The 25,219-nt window shown below is 43.2% G+C and overlaps 1 protein-coding gene across 1 annotated transcript in view; it reads left to right on the top strand.

Moving 5' to 3' along the window:
- Positions 1–25,219, top strand: part of DPYSL2 (dihydropyrimidinase like 2) — a 61,645-nt gene that overhangs the window by 1,800 nt on the left and 34,626 nt on the right. Inside the window, exons 2-4 of the mRNA XM_058193990.1 lie at positions 19,768–19,999; positions 22,918–22,979; positions 24,549–24,629. Coding sequence (XP_058049973.1) covers positions 19,768–19,999; positions 22,918–22,979; positions 24,549–24,629 — 375 coding nt within the window. The remainder of the gene's footprint in view (positions 1–19,767; positions 20,000–22,917; positions 22,980–24,548; positions 24,630–25,219) is intronic.

Below are 25,219 nucleotides of genomic sequence, written 5' to 3'. Positions count from 1 at the left end.
GGCTCCTGAGGACAACACAGAGATATGCTCAATTTCCATTTTGTTAAGGCGACGAAAATCTGACAATGCAGGATTGATAGTAATACTCAAAAGGAAAAGGGGAAATCCTTCTCTATTGGTTTCCTATTAGCAGGGAAGCCTATTTTAGCTCTGCAGGGTTAATGGTGTTACAACAATGGAAAAAGGGTTGAGCACCTGATTTTTGCACAGAGGCTGTTTTCTCTGGAAGCAAATGCTTTTTAAGCAACAATTAACAAACAAAGCCTGGATAGTGACTGGAATTAATTTTGTTTACTTTGCAGCACCAGAGTTTATCTGCAGCACTGATGTGCAACACAGAATGAAGCTTACTGTGTTGTTGTTAGCGTGTCTTTAATATATATTTTCTGAACTTCATATTTTCTGGACTTTAATTTGTCTGAGTCACACTTGGCCTTTCTCTGTTCCTCCCTTCCCAATCGAAAGTTGTAGTCTTTCTGGTTAAGGACCCTTTATTTAAGTGTGGCTGAAGTTGTGAGCCTTGGGTTGAAGACAATATCTAATTGGTCTCCTTGAAACATGTCAAATTTCAGAAACCAAAAGAGATGAATCCGTTTGTATAGATTAGCAGACAATGTGTGTATGTGCCATAAATGCAGAAATATCTTACTGAAATATGTTTAGCTGTTGTCTTAGAGAACCTTGATGTCAGATATCATTGTTTCAATTTGGAGAAGAGACAGGAGGTAAATATATAAGGGCTTCAATTGAAGTCGTGTAGAGTTTTAAAGGGCAAAAGCTCTTCTTTTAAATGGTTCTTCCAATAGATGCCTTTGGCTTAAATTTGCTGCATTGTCCAGAGTTCACTATTATATTAAGCAGTGATTGGTTTAGTGACAGTGTCCTAAAAGTGCTTTTTTCAAGAGGCAACTGGACTTTCTGGTTTTTCTTTGAAGACGTTTCGCTTCTCATCCAAGAAGCTCTGACTGGATGGTGGGGAATGGAATCCAGTCAGAGCTGAAGAAGCTTCTTGGAGTGAGAAGCGAAACATCTTCAAAGAAAAACCAGAAAGTCCAATTGCTTCTTGAAAAAGCACCTTTGGGATAAGCATGATGGATGACTGAGAATCTCCATAGACATTTAGTGACAGTGCATTGAATACGGTGCAGGTGGCTAGATTTACCTAATTGCACAAAGCCGTAAAATATGCTTTACGAGTCAAAATATCTGGGAACCCCACAACACATTAATTAAAAGCTGAAGTATCATACAGTGAACCTGGTGTGTGAATAGAAGTCACTCACTTCAGGTTGAATCGCTTCAGGATGGAAGCCATGGAATTCAACTGCAGAACAATTGAGTAGATGATCATAATCTGCATAGTAATAGTATCAGAACTCAGATCTGAAGTATCACACTGTGGCTGCACAGCTTGCTTGAATTTGGAGAAAAAGTTACTGTTGTCTTATTGAGAGCAACCTGTAGGTTATACTAGTGGGCTCAGGAGAGAGTCGCGGGGCTAAATCTTCTGAATCTTGATTACTGACTTCTTGGGTTCACCCACAGAAGATCTGCTACGTTCTATGCTACGTTTCAGATTGTTCATGCGTTTCTGGGAATCAGGTTAAGGAAGTTGTCATCAAAACACTCATACGATCCACATATGGTCCAACTATCATACAATCCACAAGTGATGTTACCAAGTCATCACTAGGAGACCTAACTGTTTATTTTGGGATGTAACTTGGTGGCCCTCCTTCTGCAGGACTTCAAGAAGAATGGAGACTTCCCAATATAATTATACTATAAATATTTATGCATGGGTTTTGTTTTGTTTTTTGCTCCAAAGCAAGGTAGCCAACAGTTAAAAAAAACACCTTAAAATATAAAAAAAACCCCAACCAATTAAAACCACAATTTAAAATCACAATCACAATAAAGATTAATTGAACTGAAAAGGCCTGGCTAAAGGTGGATCTTCATCCATTCTAGAAATTGAAAAAGCTGCAATCCCTCAATTGGGAGCAGCACGAGAGAAGGCTCTCCCCCATGGGCCTGGTAAGCAGATCTTAGAAAAGGAGGACTTCTTTTAAGAGTGTTTCCCCTTCCTGGAAAAGGAAACAAGGGGTCCTTCAGATATTTGGGACCTAATGTAGCATTTCTAAGCAATCTTGAGTGCTGTGCTTCCTCTTTTTTGTCTGGAAATGTGGTTTGCAGAGGGAAGCTAGCATACTTGGATATATGGATTTCAATGTCCAGCACATTGTGACACCCTCCAAAAAATAGTTCAGCAAGAGTCATCCTTCGAAGGGGGAGAAGGCTAGACCAGGCAAGAATGCCTAGATTCTGGTTGGGTCATTATGGGTGGTGTTGAGGACAAGGTTGAGATTGCTGTGGGGGCCAGTGTAGGAAGAACTCTCAAGTAACAATCCTGGGACTTTGGTCCTATGGAATCCAAAGCTAGCAAGTTGTCAAGGTCATCTAGATCAGGGGTCTCCAACCTCGGCAACTTTAAGCCTGGCGGACTTCAACTCCCAGAATTCCCCAGCCAGCAAAGCTGGCTGGGGCATTCTGGGAGTTGAAGTCCTCCAGGCTTAAAGTTACCGAGGTTGGAGACCCCTGATCTAGACAGAATGGATGTGGACCTTAATTTATTTATGCCCCTCTTTGCGAGTTCTTGCCCCAGTTTGAGAATTCTTGCCTGACATCTCCTAGTGTCCCAACTTAACATTTCTGATCCATTTATTAACCTGCTCTAAATTGTGGACTAGAAGCTGCTAATCAGCCTAAGGATTGGATTTACTCAACAAATCACAAGATGCTATTCCCATAGAGATAACCTATATTTTGTTTGTACAAGAGAAAGGTCATCTATCGACGTGGGTTCCACACAAGGCCATAAGAAAGCTCTTGCATTTCTTGAGGATTGTTGTAATCTAGTGTAGACCTTCCCCCTAATTCCTCATAGGATGGGGAGCTATCAGGTCAATTACTGGTAATTGAAATAAGTAAAATAATTTTTTAAAAAAATACTATCCAGGATTTACTTTACAATATGATTCCCAGGAATAGGAAGACTTTTAGATACGATTATTTATAGTAATCAACCCTTGCAGGGATGTGAGGACAGGATCTAATTTATTAAATATAAGAACACAAGAATACTCTTCTACAAGTCATTGACACTGATTCTCACAACAATCCTCTGTTGCTGATGCCTTTGCTTTTGATCCAGATGTTGATGGAACTCTCTGTCACTAGGTGTTCAAGCCCTTAAACTGTATTAGCTATTGACAATACTTTTATGAACAAATGTAAGTTACATATGATACATTACTTCCAGTATCAAGGGACTTATTTTTAACCAGTAATGCTAAAACGTTTGCATAGTTTTCATTTTTTCCTAAAATTTCTTGGGGAGGAGGAAATATGTATATTCTCTTGTTGCATCATAGCGTCTGGAGATATTACATCTCTAATCGTGTGAATAAACATAAACAAGACAAGCAGGAACATATTTCCTAAACTTTTTCAGATAGAAGGTAGGAAGTTATTTGTCAGGTGCTCTTGTAAATCTTGAAGCTGGAGGGTTGGATTAAAGCAGGGGTCTCCAACCTTGGCAATTTTAAGACTTGTGGACTTCAATTCCCAGAGTTCCTCAGTCAGCAGAGCGGCTGAGGAACTCTAGGAATTGAAGTCCACAAGTCTTAAAGTTGCCAAGGTTGGAGACCCTTGGATTAGAGGACCTGTGAAGTCCCTTCCACCATGTTTTAAAAACTGTGGTTAATGATGTAATTTAACTCATGTATGAATTCATTTTTTTAACATTAGTAGCTTCTTCTGTGTCTCGGGCAAACAGGAAACCAAAAAGCGTTTTCTCACTGGATCTCTGAAACGTCTTCTTTCAGGAGTTATGTATGTGGGTTTTTGTGTGTCAGAGAGTATATAGCTGTCCAACTAAATAGATCTTTTCTTGGGATTCAAATGAGAGGCTGCAACGTACAATAAAGAGCTCAGACAGCTTCTGATTCCTTAATCACTATTGGTGGGACTGTGAGAGGTGAAAGAACTTTTGTACATATCTTAACGAGGCATGAATAATTTAATCTAGTATCAGTATTAGACAGCCTTGTCGGGTTGTAATATATTGCATATTTGTAGGAAAATACCGCACATTTTTGCATGTGCTGCTTTCTTCATGCATACCATTTTTCTGCATGTTCTTCGGTGACATCAATGGCATTACAAAATTTGGAAAAATCCACATGGAGACATTTGATTGTAGTCTGGTTCAAGAAGATATTTTGTTTTCTGACTCTTAATTTCAGCTTGCGTAAAGCTGGTCAGTAGTTGGAAGTAAACAGCAAATGGAGACGAATCTCGCCAATGTTTTTTGCAAGGTGTGAGAAAGCAGAGATGAATATTCAACCTGTTCTAAGACACAAAAGGTAGTAAGTAAGGGGATTAGCATGCAACAGTTGTATTTGTATATCCACAATCTTTTTGTGGTAAACAAATGTAACAATTGCCAGAGCTGCTAGTAGATGAGTAAGAATTTGATGTGCATTTTTTTTGTGACCCGGACCAAAGTTAGTAGCAACAAATTCAGTCCGTGATAAAATAAATTTTATTCGAACAGCTTGGAATTACTTCATTCCCAGCTTTGTTCAACTCAAAGGAAAACAAATGTCTCCCAAACACAAATTCTTCAGTTATCACAAACCTGAGTCCAATTCCGTCAGGAAGGTCTGCGTTCGGGAACAGGAGAGTCCGGTGGTGCCAGAGGAAGAGCCATGGATGGTACCCCACATTGGCAAAGAACGGGTCATCTGAGTAGAGGTGTGCTGAGAGTTGTTAAAAGCAAACTCCGCCAGGGACAGGTAGTCAGCCCAGTTGTCCTGTTGCTGGTTGATGAAGCAACGGAGATACTGTTCCAGTATACCGATGACCTTCTCTGTACCCCCGTCGGTCTCCGGATGGTGCGATGACGACAGACATACCTGCACCTCGAACGCGCCATCAGGCTCTTCCAGAGGGGGGCTGTGAACTGACCTCCGCGGTCCGAAACCACCCTTTGCGGTAGACCATGGAGGCGGAAGATGTGCTGCAGAAAGAGACGGGCGGTTTTTGCGGCTGTGGGCAGTCCGCGGCATGGGATGAAGTGTGCCATCTTGGTGAGCATGTCCACCACCACCAGCACCGTGGTGAACCCAGAGGACGGCGGCAGGTCTGTCAGGAAATCCATAGAGATCGCCCAGGGTCTGTCGGGTGTCGGCAAGGGCTGGAGGAGCCCGGAGGGGCCCCGTGGCGGTCTTGGCTTGCCGGCACGGTACGCAGGATGTCACGAGGCATGTATATCATGCCGCACTGGGCCACCAAAGGTCCGTGTCACCAGGTGGAGGGTCTTGAAGAACCCAAAATGTCCTGCTGCAGGGTTGTCGTGGCACTGGGTCATGACGAGGGCTCGGAGTGGTCCTGTGGGCACATATAATCGCCCCGAAACTTGAGTAAGTCCTCCTCCAAGGTCTAAGGAGACGCGGGGCCCACCTCCGCTCTCCTTTGCTGCGTCCAGGCGTCCTGGCGCTGCGCCTCGCACCTGGGCCCGCAAGTCCACTGGCTCCCGTGCTGCGGCCAAGGCTTCTGCCGCAGCACTGTCCGTGGAGGAAGGGGTCCTTGGCGCAGAGGTACTCTGGCTTGCGGGACAGGGCATCCGCCCTCCGGTTGTGACCGCTGGGAATGTAGGTCACGCGGAAGTTGAACCGGGCAAAAACAACGACCACGGATCTGCCGCTGGTTCAACTTCCGAGCTGTGGTGAGGTGCTCGAGATTCCGATGGTCCGCTCGACCTCCACCTGATGTCGGGCCCTCCAGATGGTGTCGCCAAGCCTCGAATGCAGCCTTGATAGCCAGCAACTCTTTCTCCCAGATAGTGTAGTTGCGCTCGGCAGGCTTGCGTTTCCGGGAGTAGTAAGCGCAGGCAAATAGTGTGCCGCCATTCGTCGGAGCCTGTAGCAGCACCGCTCCCACCGCCACATTGACGCGTCCGTTTCCACCACAAAAGGCCGGAGCGGGTCGGGATGCCTCAGGACGGGTTCCGTGTGAAGGCTTTCTTGAGGGCTGTGAATGCTTCTTGCTGCGGGGGACCCCACCGGAATGCAACCTTCTTCCTGAGGAGCTGGGTAAGTGGAGCTGTCAGTGTGGCGAAGCCCGGGATGAAGGTCCGGTAGTAGTTGGCGAAGCCCAGTAGGCGCTGAACATCCTTCACCCGACGAGGGGCTTCCCAGCTACACAAAGCTTCTACTTTACATGGGTCCATGGCTATGCCCTCGGGCGAGATGATATGCCCGAGGAATTCTATGGAAGTCCGGAAGAAGACGCATTTCTCCAGTTTCGCATTGAGTTGTTGCTCCATAGCGTTGCAGAACCAGACTGGCGTGTCGAAGGTGGCTTTCCTGGACCGGGAGTAAATCAGGATGTCGTCGAGGTAGATAACCACGAACCGATCCAACATGTCTCGAACACGCTGCTCATGAAGTGCTGAAAACGCGGGAGCATTGGTCAACCCAAATGGCATGACAGTGTATTCGTAGTGTCCGTATCGGGTGCCGAATGCCGTCTTCCATTCGCCTCCTTCTCGCATCCGCACCAGGTTGTAGGCCCCGGAGATCGAGCTTGGTGAAGATCGTGGCCTCCCGCAACCTTTCCAGTAGCTCCGGATGAGCGGGGGTAGCGATTCCGCACCGTAATGGCGTTTAGCCGGGTAATCACAGCATAGGCGCAAGTCCCCTGTCTTCTTCTTCACAAAGAGGACCGGGCCGAGAGGGACTTTGAAGGCCGGATGAACCCTCGGGCCAGGTTTTTGTCCAGGAAGTCCCTGAGGCGGCCAACTCGGGCTCCGACATGGAATACAGGCGTCCCACAGGCAGTGGTGCGTTGGGCAGAAGGTCCACGGGCAATCGTGGGGCCGATCGCGGGTAGTCGGTCCGCCTCCTTCTCGCTGACCAGGCCGGCGAAGTCCGTCAGCTCAGGAGGCAAGGTGATGGCAGCGGTAGGGACGTTCTGGCCGGCACAGGTGTGGCGGATGTGATCGACGCACTGCAGACTCGGGAAAGAGATGGCGTTCCGCGACCAGGCCACCTGAGGATCGTGGGTCCAAGCCAGGCCAACCCAAGGACCAAGGGAAAATGAAGGTCCGTAGTAGTTGGCGGCCCAGTAGGCGCTGAACATCCTTCACCCGACGAGGGCTTCCCAGCTACACAAAGCTTCTACTTTACATGGGTCCATGGCTATGCCCTCGGGCGAGATGATATGCCCGAGGAATTCTATGGAAGTCCGGAAGAAGACGCATTTCTCCAGTTTCGCATTGAGTTGTTGCTCCAAGCGTTGCAGAACCAGACTGACGTGTCGAAGGTGGCTTTCCTGGACCGGAGTAAATCAGGATGTCGCCGAGGTAGATAACCACGAACCGATCCAACATGTCTCGAACACGCTGCTCATGAAGTGCTGAAAACGGCGGGAGCATTGGTCAACCCAAATGGCATGACAGGTGAACCCTGATTGTTGGGGGCAATATGCTAACTCTGTAAACCGAAATTTTTGGTCTCTTGCACTCTGCTAGATACAATTAAGTAAATTGGGCCATCTCTATATTTTTGTTTCTATAGTTACTCCTCCATGCATTTCTTTTCCAGCTAGTGTAATTTTATCTACTGCTTCAATATTGAGATTCTACTGATGTTGTTCCTTCAATGAGAGCATTAATGCACCCAGGACTGTAATTGGAGTTTTGGCAATTAGCCCTAGAGGAATTAGATGCTTATGTGTTCATGTGATGTCCAGATTTGTAAAAGATATATTTATATCCATTACAGTTGAATGGGTTGATAGAATGTATTATGTCTAAATTGCTAGCTCCTGGTGTGTGGGCTGGAATATCTTTTGTTGGTGGGAGGGATGGAATAAACAAAGATTAGACTTGTCCAGTCAAGCAATTAAGACTGCATTTTATTTGACGGGATCTGAAATGGCTGCAGAGTTTTATAGGCCACGCTGAGTTCTAAAGATCCTAGCAAACTGGTTGCTAGCAAGTCCGTTGCTGGATTGGAAGGAGCCCAGTGGTGAAATGAAAAATTTGTTACTACCGGTTCTGTGGGCGTGGCTTGGTGGGTAATGTGACTGGGTGGGCGTGGCTTGGTGGGTAATGTGACTGGGTGGGCGTGGCTTGGTGGGTAATGTGACTGGGTGGGCGTGGCTTGGTGGGTAATGTGACTGGGTGGGCGTGGCCACCTTTTTTTCCCTTTTAAAAGCATTTTTTCGACAACCTCTTCGGCTGAAGAAAAATGCTTTTAAAAGAGAAAAAACCCTCTGATGATTGCATGGCTCACCTGGGCATTGGGGATGGGCAGGATTTTGCTACCGGTTCTGTGGGCGTGGCTTGGTGGGTAATGTGACTGGGTGGGCGTGGCTTGGTGGGTAATGTGACTGGGTGGGCGTGGCTTGGTGGGTAATGTGACTGGGTGGGCGTGGCTTGGTGGGTAATGTGACTGGGTGGGCGTGGCTTGGTGGGTAATGTGACTGGGTGGGCGTGGCTTGGTGGGTAATGTGACTGGGTGGGCGTGGCCACCTTTTTTTCCCTTTTAAAAGCATTTTTTCGACAACCTCTTCGGCTGAAGAGGTTTTAAAAGGCTCTGACGATCCCCGTTGAGTTGCCTGATGGTCAGAGGCTTTTGTTTTCTTTTAAAAGCATTTTTTCGACAACCTCTTCGGCTGAAGAGGTTTTAAAAGGCTCTGACGATCCCCGTTGAGTTGCCTGATGGTCAGGGGCTTTTGTTTTCTTTTAAAAGCATTTTTCGGCTGAAGAGGTTTTAAAAGGCTCTGACGATCCCCGTTGAGTTGCCTGATGGTCAGAGGCTTTTGTTTTCTTTTAAAAGCATTTTTTCTACAACCTCTTCAGCCGAAGGGGTAAAAAAAATGCTTTTAAAAGGCTCTGACAATCCCAGCTGAGCTGCACAATCATTAGAGGATTTTTTTTTTACTTTTAAAAGCATTTTTTCGGCTGAAGAAAAAATGCTTTTAAAAGAGAAAAAAAAACCCTCTGATGATTGCATGGCTCACCTGGGCATTGGGGGATGGGCAGGGATTTTTGCTACCGGTTCTGCGAACCACCCGCCACCATCACTACCGGATCAGGCAATCTGGTCCAAACCGGGAGCATTTCACCCCTGGAGGAGCCCCAGTATAGATTGGAGAAGATGTCACAACATGCATTGATTCAAAAAACATGTTATCAGAGGCTGCAAACAGGTTCCATAGCAGCAGGGGCAACATATGAGCAGTTTCACACATTGCAATGCCAATCATTGGTGGACCAGACCATATTTGAATGATTTTGTGCAGCATACGACACAATATACTATAGTTTACATAGCTGGATTTTTCCAGCTTGCTAATTCTTAGAGTGGAGGCTTTGTTGCAAAATTATGTCACCACTATGAAATATTGGTTTGGTAGGTGAGATGGAAAATTCGGGGTGTGGGGAGGCTTAAGCAAAGTCTATATAGCACAGTAAACCAAAATGCAACTCACATTACTTTTTTTAAAAAAGTTTTTTTTATTTTATACACAAACATACAGTTAAAACATCTGTAATTCCTTCCATGTGATATCTCGGTGTTTTCTTCCTGGCTCCATCTGTTGTTTCTTCTTTCTTCACTTCAATTTAAACTGTTACCATTTTTTCCACAAATACGTTATTATCATTTTCTTACATAATTAACCATTGCTTATCTGTCTCCATGGACATGTGGCCAGTATGACTAAACACCAAAGGCGCACGGAACACTGTTACCTTCCCACCAAAGGTGGTCCCTATTTGTCTACTTGCACATTTTAAATGTGCTTTCGCACTGCTAGGTTGGCAGAAGCTGGGACAAGTGAAGGGAGCTCACTCCGTTATGCGACACTAGGGATTCGAACCGCTGAACTGCCGACCTTTCGATCGACAAGCTTAGCGTCTTAGCCACTGAGTCACCGTGTCCCTTCCTAATATCTGTATATAAAGGGTTAATTTCCTTAGAGGACTTTTTCTCTAGGCTAAATAAATTTGGTTAAAGGTTTGTGCATCTGTCATTGGGGTCCTTGAAGCTGAGTAGGTACTAAGCCTCCACCCATCTTGGCTGTCCTAGCCTCCTCTCCTTTTTACTGATCCTTTGGAGGAACTGTTGTTTCTCTTAATAGCTGGATTGGATTTTTACACAAATATTATGCTTGTCTTCTCTCTTCCTTACTCTTCCCCCCTCCCTCCTCCCCAAGTTCTACGGCTGGAGAGTAGGTTAGCCCATGTGTCTTTCTCATGGTACAAAAATCTCACATGTGACATTCTGAATCATGAATAACTTGTACAAAAATCTGGGGAGGGGTGGGGAAGACAAGAAAATAAGGGACGCGCATCAGAGTAGAAAAGAAGGTTGCACCATATTATCAAAAGAAATTACACATCCATAAAATCAAATTTAGGTTTCCGGTGGGCTTTCAGAAGCAAGCTTGGCTAGGTGCTAAAATTTAGAAGGCCTTACTGTATTCCCTTTTTAATTCCAAACTCTTTAATATCTAACGGGGCCAAAAAGGTTGTTCAGCCAAGAATTGCTCTGTTGAAATGACATTGTTGTCCATCTCTTCCCTGTCTCCTCAAAATAGAAACATCTGGATCCTTGGCCTCACTACTTCTCTCCTCTTTCCCTCCTTCCACTGACCAAAATCTGAAAAAAAGAGAGAAGGTTTTGACATCTTCTTCAAGCAGATCAACTACTTTTAATTAAGTGCTTTCTGCAACGGTATATTAATTTACCTACTTCTGTATAATACACCAGATTATGCAAAATTCTTTGCCTGGAGAAAACTGAAAAAATTAGAACAACCCTGCTTCAATACAGTATGTAGCATAGACCAGGGGTCTCCAACCTTGGCAACTTTAAGACTTGTGGACTTCAACTTCGCTGGCTGAGGAACTCTGAGAGTTGAAGTCCACAAGTCTTAAAGCTGCCAAGGTTGGAGACCCCTGGCATAGACAACAGGGGAATTTCCAATGGGATGTGGCATAGCATCACATACTTCAAATCACTTTTCTTCCAGAACTTCAGGAAAGCAGTTTACAAGAAGAGAAGTGACCTGAAGGCCATTTGCAAAACTGTCAGATCGTTTTATAGAGACTTTTTTGCACAGTATTTCAAATATTCATCCACAAGTGTTTGGCGCACTGGTTGGGAACCCAGGGACATCAAGAGAAAGGCACTTACGCTGCAGACTTTTCTAAGCCATGAACCATGCCTGGGTTCACACAGGGGTGATGTGTAAGGTTTTAATTATGGCTCTTTGCCAGCTTACATGTCTGAACCAGAGGATGGTCTGCATCTTCAAAGAGGCTGTTGGAAGACGATGAAAAACAGACTCACAATGGATGTTCAAGCCAAATTTAACTCCAGAACCTATTTTCATAAGACAACAATGTTGTATCCTGCTGCTTTGCAGAATCATAAGGGATTGCTTTGTAAGAAATCATACTTTGGTTGGTTCACATAGTGACGGAAACATGTTTTGTTGAATAAGGGCCACAGTAACTGCTAGCCACGAATCAAACCATACTGTGTCTTAATGAGATGTGAGTCCAGCTTCTTAAGTTGTTTATTTGTCTGTAGTTCTGGGCTGCCCTAGTCTGAATGACAGGGTGGTATGCATGAGCTGGCCAAGCAATGACTATCATACATTAGAATGACCCAAGCTAAATATAGTTACAATCTCTCAAAACATAACAAAAGAAACAGATGTGCTTCTGTAGACCTTCAGGACCATGAGTTAGATTTTTTTGTGTGTGTGTGCTGAGGAAGAGAAAGGTCGAAGTAACTAAGGAATACACACATAGGGACATCATAAACATGGTAGACATGCACTCCACCATATATAACCCAAAATAAAACTTGGAAACATAGAATTCACTCTGGTGCAATACAAGAGCTTCAGGAATGTAGTAATGCAGTGTGTTTAAAAAAATAAATAAAACAAAACACCTTTTGTTGCCTAGATACGTTATACGTTCCTTTTGAGTTGCTGAGCACCCATTAATTACCATTTTCTTCCAGTACTGCAAAATAGCTATTGAACCGTTGGACGACTTTTATTTATTTATTTATTTATTGAAATTCTCCATCCCTGGACACCACAGTTGTTAAAGACTGTCTTTGACTTCTTTCTCTTGTTCAAGGGTTTATTACGACTTGGAGACGGGAGTTAAATCAATCACCAGCTTTCTCTTCTCCCCCCCCCCCACCTCTCTTCTAAGAGTTCCTTGGGGTTTTCAAATGATATCTGTTTTTAAAGAGCTACATTGATTTTTTTTTTATTAAATGAAGAATAACGTCTTGACAAAAAACGCTGCTGAATCCCTTGATGGGTTTCTTTTGAGAAGAAGTGAGAGCTTTCTTTTTTTATCCAAGTAATCCTCCAAGTTATAAAATCTAATTGGAAACATATAAAAATGAAAAATGGGAATGACTCTGCCTTTTCTCCTTCCCTTTTAGCTATTTTTATCATCTGAATGTTAGAAAAAGTAACTGGTGGTTGGATATATGTGTGCGTTTTTGGAAACATCTCTTAGTTTCCAATGTCTTTGGATCCAGGTTTAATTATGGGTTATTTGGGGTTTTGAAATAGAGTGACCAAAGGCTAGACTTTTTCTGCCTCTCTACCCTTTACTTTCTCTAAATTTCCTCCAATTCTTTTTAAAAAGGGAGCAATTGATGAATTCGAATCTAGCAGACAGCAAACGGCATGTCACATAAATTTGTCTGTGTGAATTTTTTTAGAACAGATAACTGGTGTCTGCAATTGATTTAACAACTGTTAAAAAGCTGTTATTTTGTTTTTCTGATCTAAAGCTTAGGGCTAATCTTTCTGCTTACTGTTTTTAATTCTCAGAGGATAAATAAAAATATTTGTGGGGAGAGGAGACCTTTGGTTGTGTTGAATTCTTGGTTTGAGTCACGTGTATTTTTCTCAGATTTCTCCCAGCACGGATCGCTGCTCAGAAATTCAGTTCCATGTGCTGTAGTTAATTAAAAGCAGAAGCTTCCCAGATGTCTCACAGCAAAATACGTTGCTTTTGCTGTAGAATTTATTTCTCTTATCAAAGGTTTGCCAACTTTTATCTATGTAATCCTCGCCCCTGGCCTGCAATTTCTTGCAATCTCTACGTTTCTGATCTTGCCCCTAAAAGCTCCATCATTCATGAACTTAAAGAAAAAATCACGTGAGAATCTGGCCATTTTTAATGTTTTAATTTAGGATCAGAGGTAGTATTCAGCAGGTTCTGACCAGTTCTGGAGAACCGGTAGCAGAAATTTTGAGTAGTTCGGAGAATCAGTAAATATCACCTTTGACTGGCCCTTCCCCCATCTATTCTCTGGAGTCCCAACTGATCTGGAGGGAATGTAGGAAGCAGAAGTTACGGTAGCAGCTATCCATTCAAATTACTTGGTGACTGACCATGTAAAAAGCTACTGCTACTACTAATAATAAATACGTTTATTAGTAAATTCACCAATGCTCATGATTTTTTCTAGGAACATTTAGAATCCGCTCCTCTTCTCCGTTGCGTCTTCTGACCTTTAGCAGGAGAGAAGAGTTGCCAAGAACAAATAGAATAAATAAAGAAAGTAGCAGCAATTTGCTGGGAAGAAGCAGCTTTTATTTTCCACCTAGAGCAAAAAAAAACAAGACTAGCCAAGAAAGTGTCAGCAGTAGCACCCAGCTTCATCCAGACACTTCTGAAACGGCTTTACATTGTTAGTCAGAGACCTTTGTTATAAAAACATTAATGCACGAAGTTTACTTTAAAAAAAACACCAAAACTCCTTCCAAGAAGGTTAAGAAGTCTAGGAAAATTATTTTTCTTTACTTAATTATCTTAAATTATGGAATGCTGAAAAAAAAAAGATTTTTGACAATGAAATGCACACCTGTACAGAGGTAGTCCTCAACGTACAATCAAAGTGAGCCCAGAATGTATATTGTTAAGTGGGAAATTCGTTAATAATAATAATAATAATAATAATAATAATAATAATAATAATAATAATAATAATAATAATAATAATAATAATAATAATAATAATAATATTTTAATTTTTATACCGCCCTTCTCCCGAAGGACTCAGGGCGGTGAACAGCCAAATAAAAAAACAGTACAATATAATACAATAAAATCACTATTTAAAAAACTTATTCAATATGGCCTATAAATTAAATTATAAAAATACATGATATAATATAAAAAAAACCCATTTAAAAAACCCATTTTATGCCAGTCCTGCTCGGAAGAATAAATACGTCTTCAGCTCGCGGCGAAAGGTCCGGAGGTCAGGAAGTTGTCGAAGTCCTGAGGGAAGCTCGTTCCAGAGGGTAGGTGCCCCCACAGGGAAGGCTCTCCCCCTGGGGGTCGCCAGCCGACATTGTTTAGCTGATGGCACCCTGAGAAGACCCTCTCTATGGGAGCGTACTGGTCGGTGGGAGGCATGTGGTAACAGAAGGCGGTCCCGAAGATATCCCGGTCCTATGCCATGGAGCGCTTTAAAGATGGTAACCAGCACCTTGAAGTGCACCCGGAAGACGACAGGCAGCCAGTGCAGCCTGCGCAGGATAGGTGTTATATGAGAGCCACGAGTGGTTCCCTCTATCACCCGCACAGCTGCATTCTGGACCAACTGGAGCCTCCGGGTGCTCCTCAAGGGGAGCCCCATGTAGAGAGCATTGCAGTAGTCCAGGTGAGAAGTGACGAGGGCATGAGTGACCGTGCATAGGGAATCCCGGTCTAGAAAGAGGCGCAACTGGCGAACCAGGCGTACCTGGTAAAAAGCTCTCCTGGAGACGGTCGCCAAATGATCTTCAAAAGACAACCGTCCATCCAGGAGAACGCCCAGATTGCGCGCCCTCTCCATTGGGGCCAATGATTCGCCCCCAACAGTCAGCAGCGGTTGCAGCTGACTGTACCGGGATGCCGGCATCCACAGCCACTCAGTCTTGTACCGGGATGCTGGCATCCACAGCCACTCAGTTAAGTCAGTTAAGTCAATGCATATTGTAATTCATTGCAAGAATTTATTTATTTATGTATGGGAACATTCATATGTGTGTAACTGACACAATATGAGATTGAATGCTGAACCTCAATATTAAACAAACATTCAAATACCATTAGGAATAGAAACCATTAATAGATGATTGGTAAGAATTTTGTATCCACGTGTTATAGTGTGATCTGTTCATTATGCCTTTGAGGTTGGTTTGGTTTAGTTATGTTTTTCCAACAATGGTTGTAAGACCTTCCTATAATCATTCATCCTAGCTACAAGGAAGATTATTCTTGCTTTTGAATACAGGTAATCCTTGGCTTACAACCATTCATTTAGTAACCGTTCGAAGTCTCAGCAGCACTCAAAAAAATCACCTAGGACTGTTTTTCACGCTGACAACAATTGCAGCATCCCCATGGTCACATGATCAAAATTTGGGACTTGGCAGGTCGCATGTATTTAAGATAGTTGCACTGTCCTGGGTCATAGGGTTAACATTTGCAACCTTCCCAGCTGTCTTCCGGCAAGCAAAGTCAATGGGGAAGCCAGTTTTGCTAAATGACCACGTGTTTTGCTTAACAGCTGGAGTGATTCGTTTATCAACTGTGGCAAACAGGGTCACAAAAGGGAGCAAAACTCACTTAACAGCTACTTTGCTAAGCAGCGGAAATTTTGCGGTCAATTGTAGTCATACGTCCAGGACTACTTTTAATGTCTTTTATGAGCAAAAATGAAATCTTGAACCTAAATCCACATCTGGAATACTGCATCTAGCAGTGAAACCCAAACTTGTTTACTACTGTTTCTGTGGGTGTGGCTTGGTGGGCGTCGCTTGGTGGGCATGGCAGGGGAAGGATACTGCAAAATCTCCATTCCCTCCTCACTCCAGGGGAAGGATATTGCAAAATCTCCATTTCCACCCCACTCTGAGGCCAGCCAGAAGGTGGTATTTGCCGGTTCTCCGAACTACCCAGAATTTCCGCTACCGGTTCTCCAGAACCTGTCAGAACCTGCTGGATTTCACCCCTGACCGCATCCCGTTTTGATCATCACATTACAAAAAAGATGTTGAGACTTTGGAAAAAGTGCAAAGAAGAGCAACTAAGATGATTAAAGGCCTGGAGACTAAACCATATGAAGAACGGCTGCAGGGTTTGGATTTGGCCAGTCTAGAGAAAAAAAGGACTAGGGGGGACATGATAGCAGCATTCCAATATTTGGGAGGTTGCCACAAAGAGGAGGGGGTCAACTTATTTTCCAAAGCACCAGAGGGCAGGACAAGAAAGAATGGATGGAAAATAACCAAGGAGAGAAGCAACCTGGAATTAAGGAGAAACATCGTAATAGTAAGAAAAATTAACCAGTGTTAATTGCTGTCAGAAATTTTGGGGGTTTTGTTATTGGAAGCTTTGAAGAAGAGACTGGACAGTCATTTGACTGAAATTGTATGGGATCTCTTGTTTGAGCAGGGGTTAGGACTAGAAGACCTCCAAGGTCCCTTCCAGCTCTATTCTGATTGATTGATTGAAGTGATGGTCCCAGATGGGTTTTTTGTAAGGTGACCATGTCCTAGCCTATGGTGGGAAGGAAAAGAGTGTACCCAGATCATGAGAATCACATCCTGACATCTGGCAGGGAAGCGATAGTTGAATATTTATCCATTGTCTCTGTTTCCGGAGCTCCACTGGGACCTGGTTAATTGGTTGTTTATTTTATACTAGCGACTTCCATTGAGAAGCAGGACATTATCTGCCCATGTATTATGCAGGAGATGTTCATGCAGAGCTTTGGACGAGCAAAAGTTAATTCCTCTTGCTGTCAACTCCCTGGGCTACATAAAGCATTTCCCATAGACGATGATGAACTGATCCATTCAGTCGAGTCTGATTCTTGGCGATTCTATGAAATAGCTGGTAAAATGAATCGCTGCAGTTGTTAAGTTAGTAACATGGCTGTTACTAGCGAGTTTTGACTTTGCTTCTCAGGTTGTTATGTGCGTGTGTGTGTGTACGCATGCACACACACGAACTGAGAAGCAAAGTCAATGGGGAAGCCAAAGTCGCTTAACAGCCATGTTACTAACTTAACAACTGCAGTTGTTAAGTTTACAATTGTGTCTAAGTCATAATTTAGGACAAAATTCACTTACCAGCTATTTTGCTTAGCAACAGAAATTGCTCAGGACTACCTGTATTTCTCTGAATCAACTCTTTGGATCAGGACGTCAAATTACATGCCTCCAAAATGCTTGGAGGAGTTTTAAATGTTTGATATATGTATGAATGTGTGTGTGTGTGTGTATGTATATGTTTTCTGAGCTTTTCTGAAGCCCCCACCTAAACAGGACACACCCCCAGCCAATCAGAGCACAAAAAAACCCCCATCCAATCAGATCACAGCCAAACTCCCACCCAATCAGTTCAAACCCCCACTAGCAGTGAAAAAGGAAGAAACAGCTGCAATCACACATTGCTCCCAGAAGCACGAAGCTGAAGCCTGAAGATGACGAATGAGACTTTGTCGAAACGTCGCCAAGACACTTCCAATTTTACGGGGGAGAAAACCCGAATAACCAAGGACCTACATATATGTATGTATGTATGTATGTATGTATGTATGTATGTATGTATGTATGTATGTACACACACACACACACACACAATGCTGAAAATTGAATTGGTGTGCCAAATATTACGCTACACCCCCATAGCTATACTCCACTTGATTTTAGCCAAAAGCTGAAAAGAGAATTTTTCCAGAAAAATTTGAAACTGTTGACAGTTGTCAGAAAAATCTGATTTTGGCTGACCAGCGCATTCTTGTGACTAACATCACTGCCAAGGCCTCAGTTTTCAGAAAGAGCTCTTTCTTCAGTCCTACCTGGAGAAGTTGAAGATTGAACCCAAGACCTTTAGCAACACAATGCACAAATTATTTTCCTCTATTAGGCAAGGCTCCACTGGGCAGTTGCGGACAGACTGGGATATGTAGAATGCAGGACAGGAGGATTAGGTGGGAAATATGTTAGAAACGAATATGTATGTACGGCGTTAAAGAGCAGTGCACAATAGTTCAAACTTGGATCTAACAGTCCGCCATCTATCGCAGAAATGGAGAAGGTCCATCCCATTGGATTCAGTCGGTCCGCAGATTCTCATACACAAAAACCCTTCCATGTTAGGCCATCTTCCCAAGGATTTTGTGATGTACAGTGTCCATTCCAATGCATTCTGAAAACTCAGCAATACGGTCAACAGGTTAATCTTCATCATTGCTTCCTAGAAATTGAAATTCCAAGCATGCTTCTTGTGACTAGGATCAGTAAATAGTAAATAATGGCTATCAGTAAATAGCCATTGAGCTTGGTAGCAATGGATCACGCAAACATCCATGAACTTGCCCATTCTCCTTTGAAGACCAAGAGGAGAATTTCTCGCGCTGTAGACAGATTAATCCTTGGACTTTTCCCAAAGGTGACAAGAGGCAACGGGACTTTGTTTTTCCTTGAAGACGTTTTGCTTCTCATCCAAGAAGCTTCTTACACAGTCAGAACTGAGGAACTGAAGAAGTTTCTTGGATGAGAAGCGAAATGTCTTCAAGGAAAAACAAAACAAGTCCACTTGCCTCTTGAAAAAGCACCTTTGGGACATCCATGACCTGGATGATTGAGAATCTCCATAGATACCCTTGGAGTTGAATTGACTGAATTGATTTCCCATCTCTAATCCTGATTTTAAATATGTCCGTTTCCTCCAAGTCACAAAAGATTTTGAGGACTTTAATGTCTGCTTTTCTCATGGAATTTGATTTGTGTAATATCTAAACCTGTTTTGCAAATAGTCTATTATTTTCATGAACAGCTGGCATTTGACTGATCAGATTTAATACATAATGCTTCTCTTGGCTTAATGCCACCTTGAATTGTCTCAGGAGCCCAGTATTGTGTCTGAGAAAACACGTTCTTCTTCAAGAGTCTCTTGTTCTTTTTAATACTTTTGTTCTATTGTTTTGTTTATTTTTATGATTTTTTGAAATTACAGCTGCTTTGAACATTATTAATAAGATGGAGACTGTTTTTTTTTTAAATTAAAAGCCATATCATCAGTTTGGAAAAGAGAAAACTTGAAGGTATATTACAAAAACGTGGATTTTACACCGTCTAGCTGGCTTGGTAAGCAGGACAATTTTCACATTGCTTAGTGATAGTAATTCAGGCATTTCTGGTTGCAGTCATTAAACAAGGACTGCATATGTTGTTAAATGAGGACCTCGTGTGACTTTTGGCTTCCTGCCTGCTTCCCCATTGACTTTGTTTGTGGGAAGCCAGCAGAGAATAGAGGAAATCACAATCGGATTGTAGGGATGCTGCAATAGTCAAAATTAAGAGGGCCCGTTATAAGTACCACTTGTTCATGCCATTGCAACTTTGGACAGTTGCTGGAGAAATGGTCATAACCTGAGGACTACCTGTACATGAAGCAGGATGTTGGCTTCTTTATTGGCACTCTGGTGCCCTGTCCTCTGAATGTGTTCATTTTCAGTTCCCAGAATCCTTGAGCCATGATAACCTATTGTCTGTTGGGTACAGAGTTTTTAGAGACTTCCCCAATGCATCTGGCAACAGGATTAGAAGTTCTGCCATACTCCCTTCTTCATTTTCATTTAGAATCCCGAGACCTTAAACCTTGACAGTGCGTTAACCATTAGGACACCTGTCACTTTTCTTTCTTTAGTTGATCACGTCGTTCCGGAACCCGGCACCAGTTTGATTTCTGCATTTGATCAGTGGCGAGAATGGGCCGACAGCAAGTCTTGCTGTGATTATTCTTTGCACGTGGACATCACTGAGTGGCACAAAGGAGTTCAAGAGGAGATGGAAGCCCTGATTAAAGATCATGGTAAGTCTCGAAAAATTTTTTTGAGTACCTGCACAAAAGTCATACTCTAGGCCAGCGATCACCAACTAGTGGTCCGTGGACCACTGGTGGTCTGTGAGAAAATTTTGGTGGTCCTCAGAAAAATTATTTGCATTTTTTATATTGCACTAAATCAGGGGTCCTCAAACTACAGCCCCTGGGACAGATACGTGCAATGAATGTTTGTATTGCTGCAGAGTCTCCCCCTTGGGGTCTTTTTGTGTGGGTCGGAGGGGGACAGAAATTTCGACTCAGGATCTCTTTCACTCTTCTGGTACCTGGCAGCCTGGCAGTACCTAGCCTTGCACTCCCACGGGTCTTCCCTCTCCTTGGAAAGCCTATGCTCATAATCCTCTTTGAGATGCTTCTGCTGAGCCTCCTTCTCGGTCAGATCCAATTTCAACTGCTGTTTTGTCAACTTTTCTCATGGTGGCTGCTTAGCTCCAGCAACTGCTTCCTGTTGGGGCCCTAAGGAGCCCAGGCAGGTAGGCGAGGAGTGGCTGGGAGGGAAGGGACAAGTATTGGTTGGCAAGGCATCCCTTGACACGAGTGGCATCGAGTTGACCATGCCCAACTAGTCACATGACACCTTGCCACGCCCACCCAGCCTGTCATTAGGCAGATCATATTAGTGATCCGCAGGATTTAAAATTATGACTGTAGTGGTCCCTGGGGTCGGAAAGGTTGGTGACCCCTGCTCTAGGCTAGTGCCAAGCGATCTGCGTCTAAGCAATCTGCGTCTAGTTGTTATCTGAAAATATGCTTTCCAGTTTCTCTTGGTAGGAGAATTTCCCCTAGCTCAAATTGGGATGAATCAACATGGAGACATTATAAAGTAGTGAGGAACTTTGGGACTGAATGGCCATGATCTAGTTTTCTTTTCTTCCAATGTTTAGCCAGCGGCTGTGACTGGCCATCTTCAGAGGGCAGAGTTAGTTGCTTTGCGGTGTACCTCTCACAGGCTGAGAGGTTGTGTTATTGAGAGGTACACCACAAGGGCTTGCTTTGCCTCTGAAGATGCCAGTCACAGCTGCTGGTGAAATGTCAGAACAAAAAAAAAACTAGACCACAGCCATTCAACCCCAAAAGTCATCATTGCTTCACTGATGCCAGCTGTACAAAACAAAGTAATAAGTGAAATTATAGCAGGCTGAGAGCTAACGATAATAGTTAATGCTACACAAAGCTTTGGTGGGGCAGTGGTTAGAATGCAGTAAAAGATAAAGGTTCCCTCCCACATATGTGCTAGTCATTCCCAACTCTAGGGGGCGGTGCTCATCTCTGTTTCAAAGCCGAAGAGCCAGTGCTGTCCGAAGACGTCTCTGTGGTCATGTGGCCGGCATGACTAAATGCCAAAGGCACATGGAATGCTGTTACCTTCCCACCAAAGGTGGTCCCTATTTTTCTACTTGCACTTTTCTACTTGTACTTTTGAACTGCTAGGTTGGGACAAGTAACGGGAGCTCATCCCATTACGTGACACTAGGGATTCGAACAGCAGAACTGCTGATCTTTCGATTGACAAACTCAATATTGCAGGCTAACTCACTGCCAGGAGTTCAATTCTGACCAGCTCAAGGTTGGCTGAGCCTTCCGTCCCTCTGAGGTTGGTAAAATGAGGACCTGGATTGTTGGGGGCAATATGTTAACTCTGTAAACCGCTTAGAGAGGGCTGCAAAGCATATGAAGCGGAATCTAAGTCTAAGTGCTATTGCTACCTGCAGCAGACCATTACAGGATGGAATTTATAAAAACTCCAAATAATTTGTTTCACTCTCCCCCTCCCCCCCCACATATCCATCCTCCTGACCCATTCTATGCCTTCTGAAAACATTAGTTTTCCAGTTGAGAAGGTAATCATTGAGTTTTGTTCAAACTCGTATGTATCGTCCTCTTGTATTTAAGCTTGAGGCCCTCTTAAAACTGTTGATTTTTTTCCTTTTGAACATGGATGAAGGTTTGGGTTGCATATGGACACGTGGTTAATTTATCCTGCTGAGGTGGCAGCAACCGTGGTGGCTCAGGCTGTAAGATAGCCTGTTATTAAAACACAGCTGCCTGCAATTACTGCAGGTTCTAGTCCCACCAGGCCCAAGGTTGACTCAGCCTTCCATCCTTTATAAGGTAGGTAAAATGAGGACCCAGATTTTTGGGGGTGCAATAAGTTGACTTTGTAAATATACAAATAGAATGAGACTATTTGCCTTACACACTGTAAGCCGCCCTGAGTCTTCGGAGAAGGGCGGGATATAAATGTAAATAAAAACAAAACAAAAAACTGTTGGATATCATAGTATGTAGCTGCAGCAGTTGAGTGCCTTTTGAAAAGAATGGCTTTTCACTTTCTGCAGAAGAGATCTTGCTTCATGATTGTTGGAATGATTCCAGGAGACTGTGATGTGCTTTGGTTAGAACAGGGGTCTCCAACCTTGGCTACTTTAAGCCTGGAGGACTTCAACTCCCAAAATTCTCTGGGAGAATTCAACTCTGGGAGTTGAAGTCCTCCAGGCTTAAAGTTGCCAAGGTTGGAGACCCCTGGGTTAGAAAACATAGAGAGAGAACCGATCCGCTCCCATCAGTTAATAACAGGTTTATGAGGTGATACTACCTGTGAAAAATAACCTCATGGTTGTTTCCTTTCCACCTCTCTAGCATTATGAACTGGTTTGTATTAGAGATATTATGGGATAGGATTTGCCCAGGCCATAGCAACTGACTGGTGTTCTCCACACTTGTTGGAGGTCAGTTTTCATGATTCTATAGCCAGTGGAAGTTGCGTTTGAAAATGATTGTTGGATACCAGGTCTAGGCTAGAGTTACATTCCCATCATTGCTATCCTTATGTATAGATCCTTCTGGAAACGGACTGGTGATTCACTTACAATCTCTCTTTTTAATAGGAGTCAATTCCTTCTTGGTGTACATGGCTTTCAAGGACCATTTTCAGCTAACAGATTCTCAGGTAAGACTGCCGAGCAGGTTCTGAACATTGTATTTGTGTTCCTGGTTGTATTCCACAGTCTTAACTCTGTGAGAGCTGGACGAACCAGACTATACTATTCCCAAATTAAGAAGTAGGCAAAATGGACTGGCTGTTTCTTGAACAAACTTGTGTCAAGGAATTTGGCAGCTCCCTGCAGCTGAGCTGGAAGCAAATGCTTCTTGAGTAGCAAGTACAATGTTGTGATTTGTGCTAGTTAGGTGGAGCTTTAAAAAAAACCAAAACCTTCCTAGCCACATTCCTTTCCTTTTTCTCCAGTGTTTTCGATGGGATGATAAGTTGAGCTCTGGCAGGGAAATCAAAACACGACTGTCCTTGTTCCTATCAGTTAGAATTTAATGCATGCAAACACATTCGGACAAAGTTCTGGAAGGGATTTCTCCATTAACGTACAAAAATGACCGAATTTCTTTCTTTCTTTTTTCTTCTTCTTCTTTTTCTTGTTTTTTTTCCTTATGAAGGCAACTTCAATTTCTCTTTTTTTCTCTTTTCCTCTCCTCCTAGAGTCTCCTAGAGTCATTGGGAATCAGGTGGAAATTTAATAATGAATAAATAGATGAACAGACCTTCTAAAAACTTTCTCGTTCGGCTCACTGGGCCACTCGTTTGTTCTAAATCACCCTTCTCAATGCAGCCGCTTTCACTTATGGATAGAAGTGTCTCTCCCCAAGTTGTGTTGGAATTGTAGGAATTGCGGTCAATCGCTTGAGTGGATCTGAATTTCCACGCAAATGGACTTGAACTGCTGGAGGGCAGCAGGGGAACAACATGGCTTATGTATTAAATTTTTGACTCATCATTTGACAAGCTTTTTTTGCTTGTAGGCGTGTGTATGAAACAAAATGACCTTTGGGCAAGGTTGATTTATGCTTTTAATTTAATAAGCTATTAGCCTAGAGCTTTTACTGCTGAGCTGATTGTATCAGGACTATAGTTTCAAGTCCTCCCTTGCCTTTGGTACTTGATGCCCAGCCTTGGGAGAACATTTTCTTTCCAGCTTAACCTACTACATCCTTATCTAACAACATTTTAAATCATATTGGAATAATACCTTGCCAGTCTGTGGGAGAACTGTGGTATAATTGAAAATATCCATACTGGGCCTTGACTTTTTAGAGTTTTGATATTGCTCAAAACTGATTTGGCCAGGATAAGGTTGTTGAATGGGTTTGCAAAGATCCAGTAGAGAGTCTTCGATGTTGGCCCTGAAGAAGATTGCCAGAATGTAAATTACCAGAATGGAAATGATTTATACAGACAACAAGAAATTTAAGTAGCATTTTGTGGCTGATAGCAATTGGGGGAAAAATAATAATGTAGAGCTAGACAGCATCTCATTTATTTTAGTCATAAGGAATTTTTGTCCCAAGTCTGAAAATCCCTGGACATTGTCCAAATAAACATAGAATTGAGTTCAGTGACCTTTAAAAGACTTTGAACTTTGAGAGTAGGAATCTGAGCCCTTAAAGTAACATGGAATAGATTGGGAAGTAGATTCAGGAAAATGCATGTTTTCTCTTTTTTCAACAGATTTATGAGGTCCTGAGCGTAATCCGAGACATTGGTGCAATAGCTCAAGTCCATGCTGAGAATGGAGATATCATAGCAGAGGTAACTCCTGTTTGCAGTGCTGCTAGTAGCGTTTCCAAATGGATTTATTACACATGGGATTCAGAATTTGGCCATACAGTCTGTGAAAGATGTTAAAAAAAAATGGTGCATTAGAAGGAGAAAATTGCCCAAAATGTACTTCATCAGAAAAACCTAACCTGCTTGCAGAAATGGATCTATTGTGAGAATTACATTAAAGAATCCAAATAGTAGGAGAAATGTATATGCTATTAATACTTTCATGCCTGCTTGATTGTTTGCAATCTTCTAATGGGCAAAACAGCGCATTATAGGGCAACCTTTTTTGAATCAACGTACCTCAAATGAGCTAAGTTACAAATTGCTTCTGAAATCCAGGATCTATGACTCACATGCGATTGAAATTTGGCAAAGCTAGGGCTGCTTCAGAGCTGCCACATTGCCACGTTGCCGTGGTCAGCTGCAGTCACGTGACGGTCATTTCCAGAGCTCCCTGCCAGCTTCCTACAAGGAAAGTCAGTGGGGAAGCCGACTGGAAGCCAGAAACCACTCCCCTCCTGCTGTTTATTTGCCTGCCTGTGGTCATTCTGGTTCCATCTTTAGGTAAGGAA

The sequence above is a fragment of the Ahaetulla prasina genome, chromosome 9 (assembly GCF_028640845.1).
Source record: "Ahaetulla prasina isolate Xishuangbanna chromosome 9, ASM2864084v1, whole genome shotgun sequence".
NCBI lineage: Eukaryota > Metazoa > Chordata > Lepidosauria > Squamata > Colubridae > Ahaetulla > Ahaetulla prasina.
The sequence above is the reverse complement of the archived record's forward strand: the minus strand, read 5'-3'. Positions and strand labels throughout refer to the sequence as shown.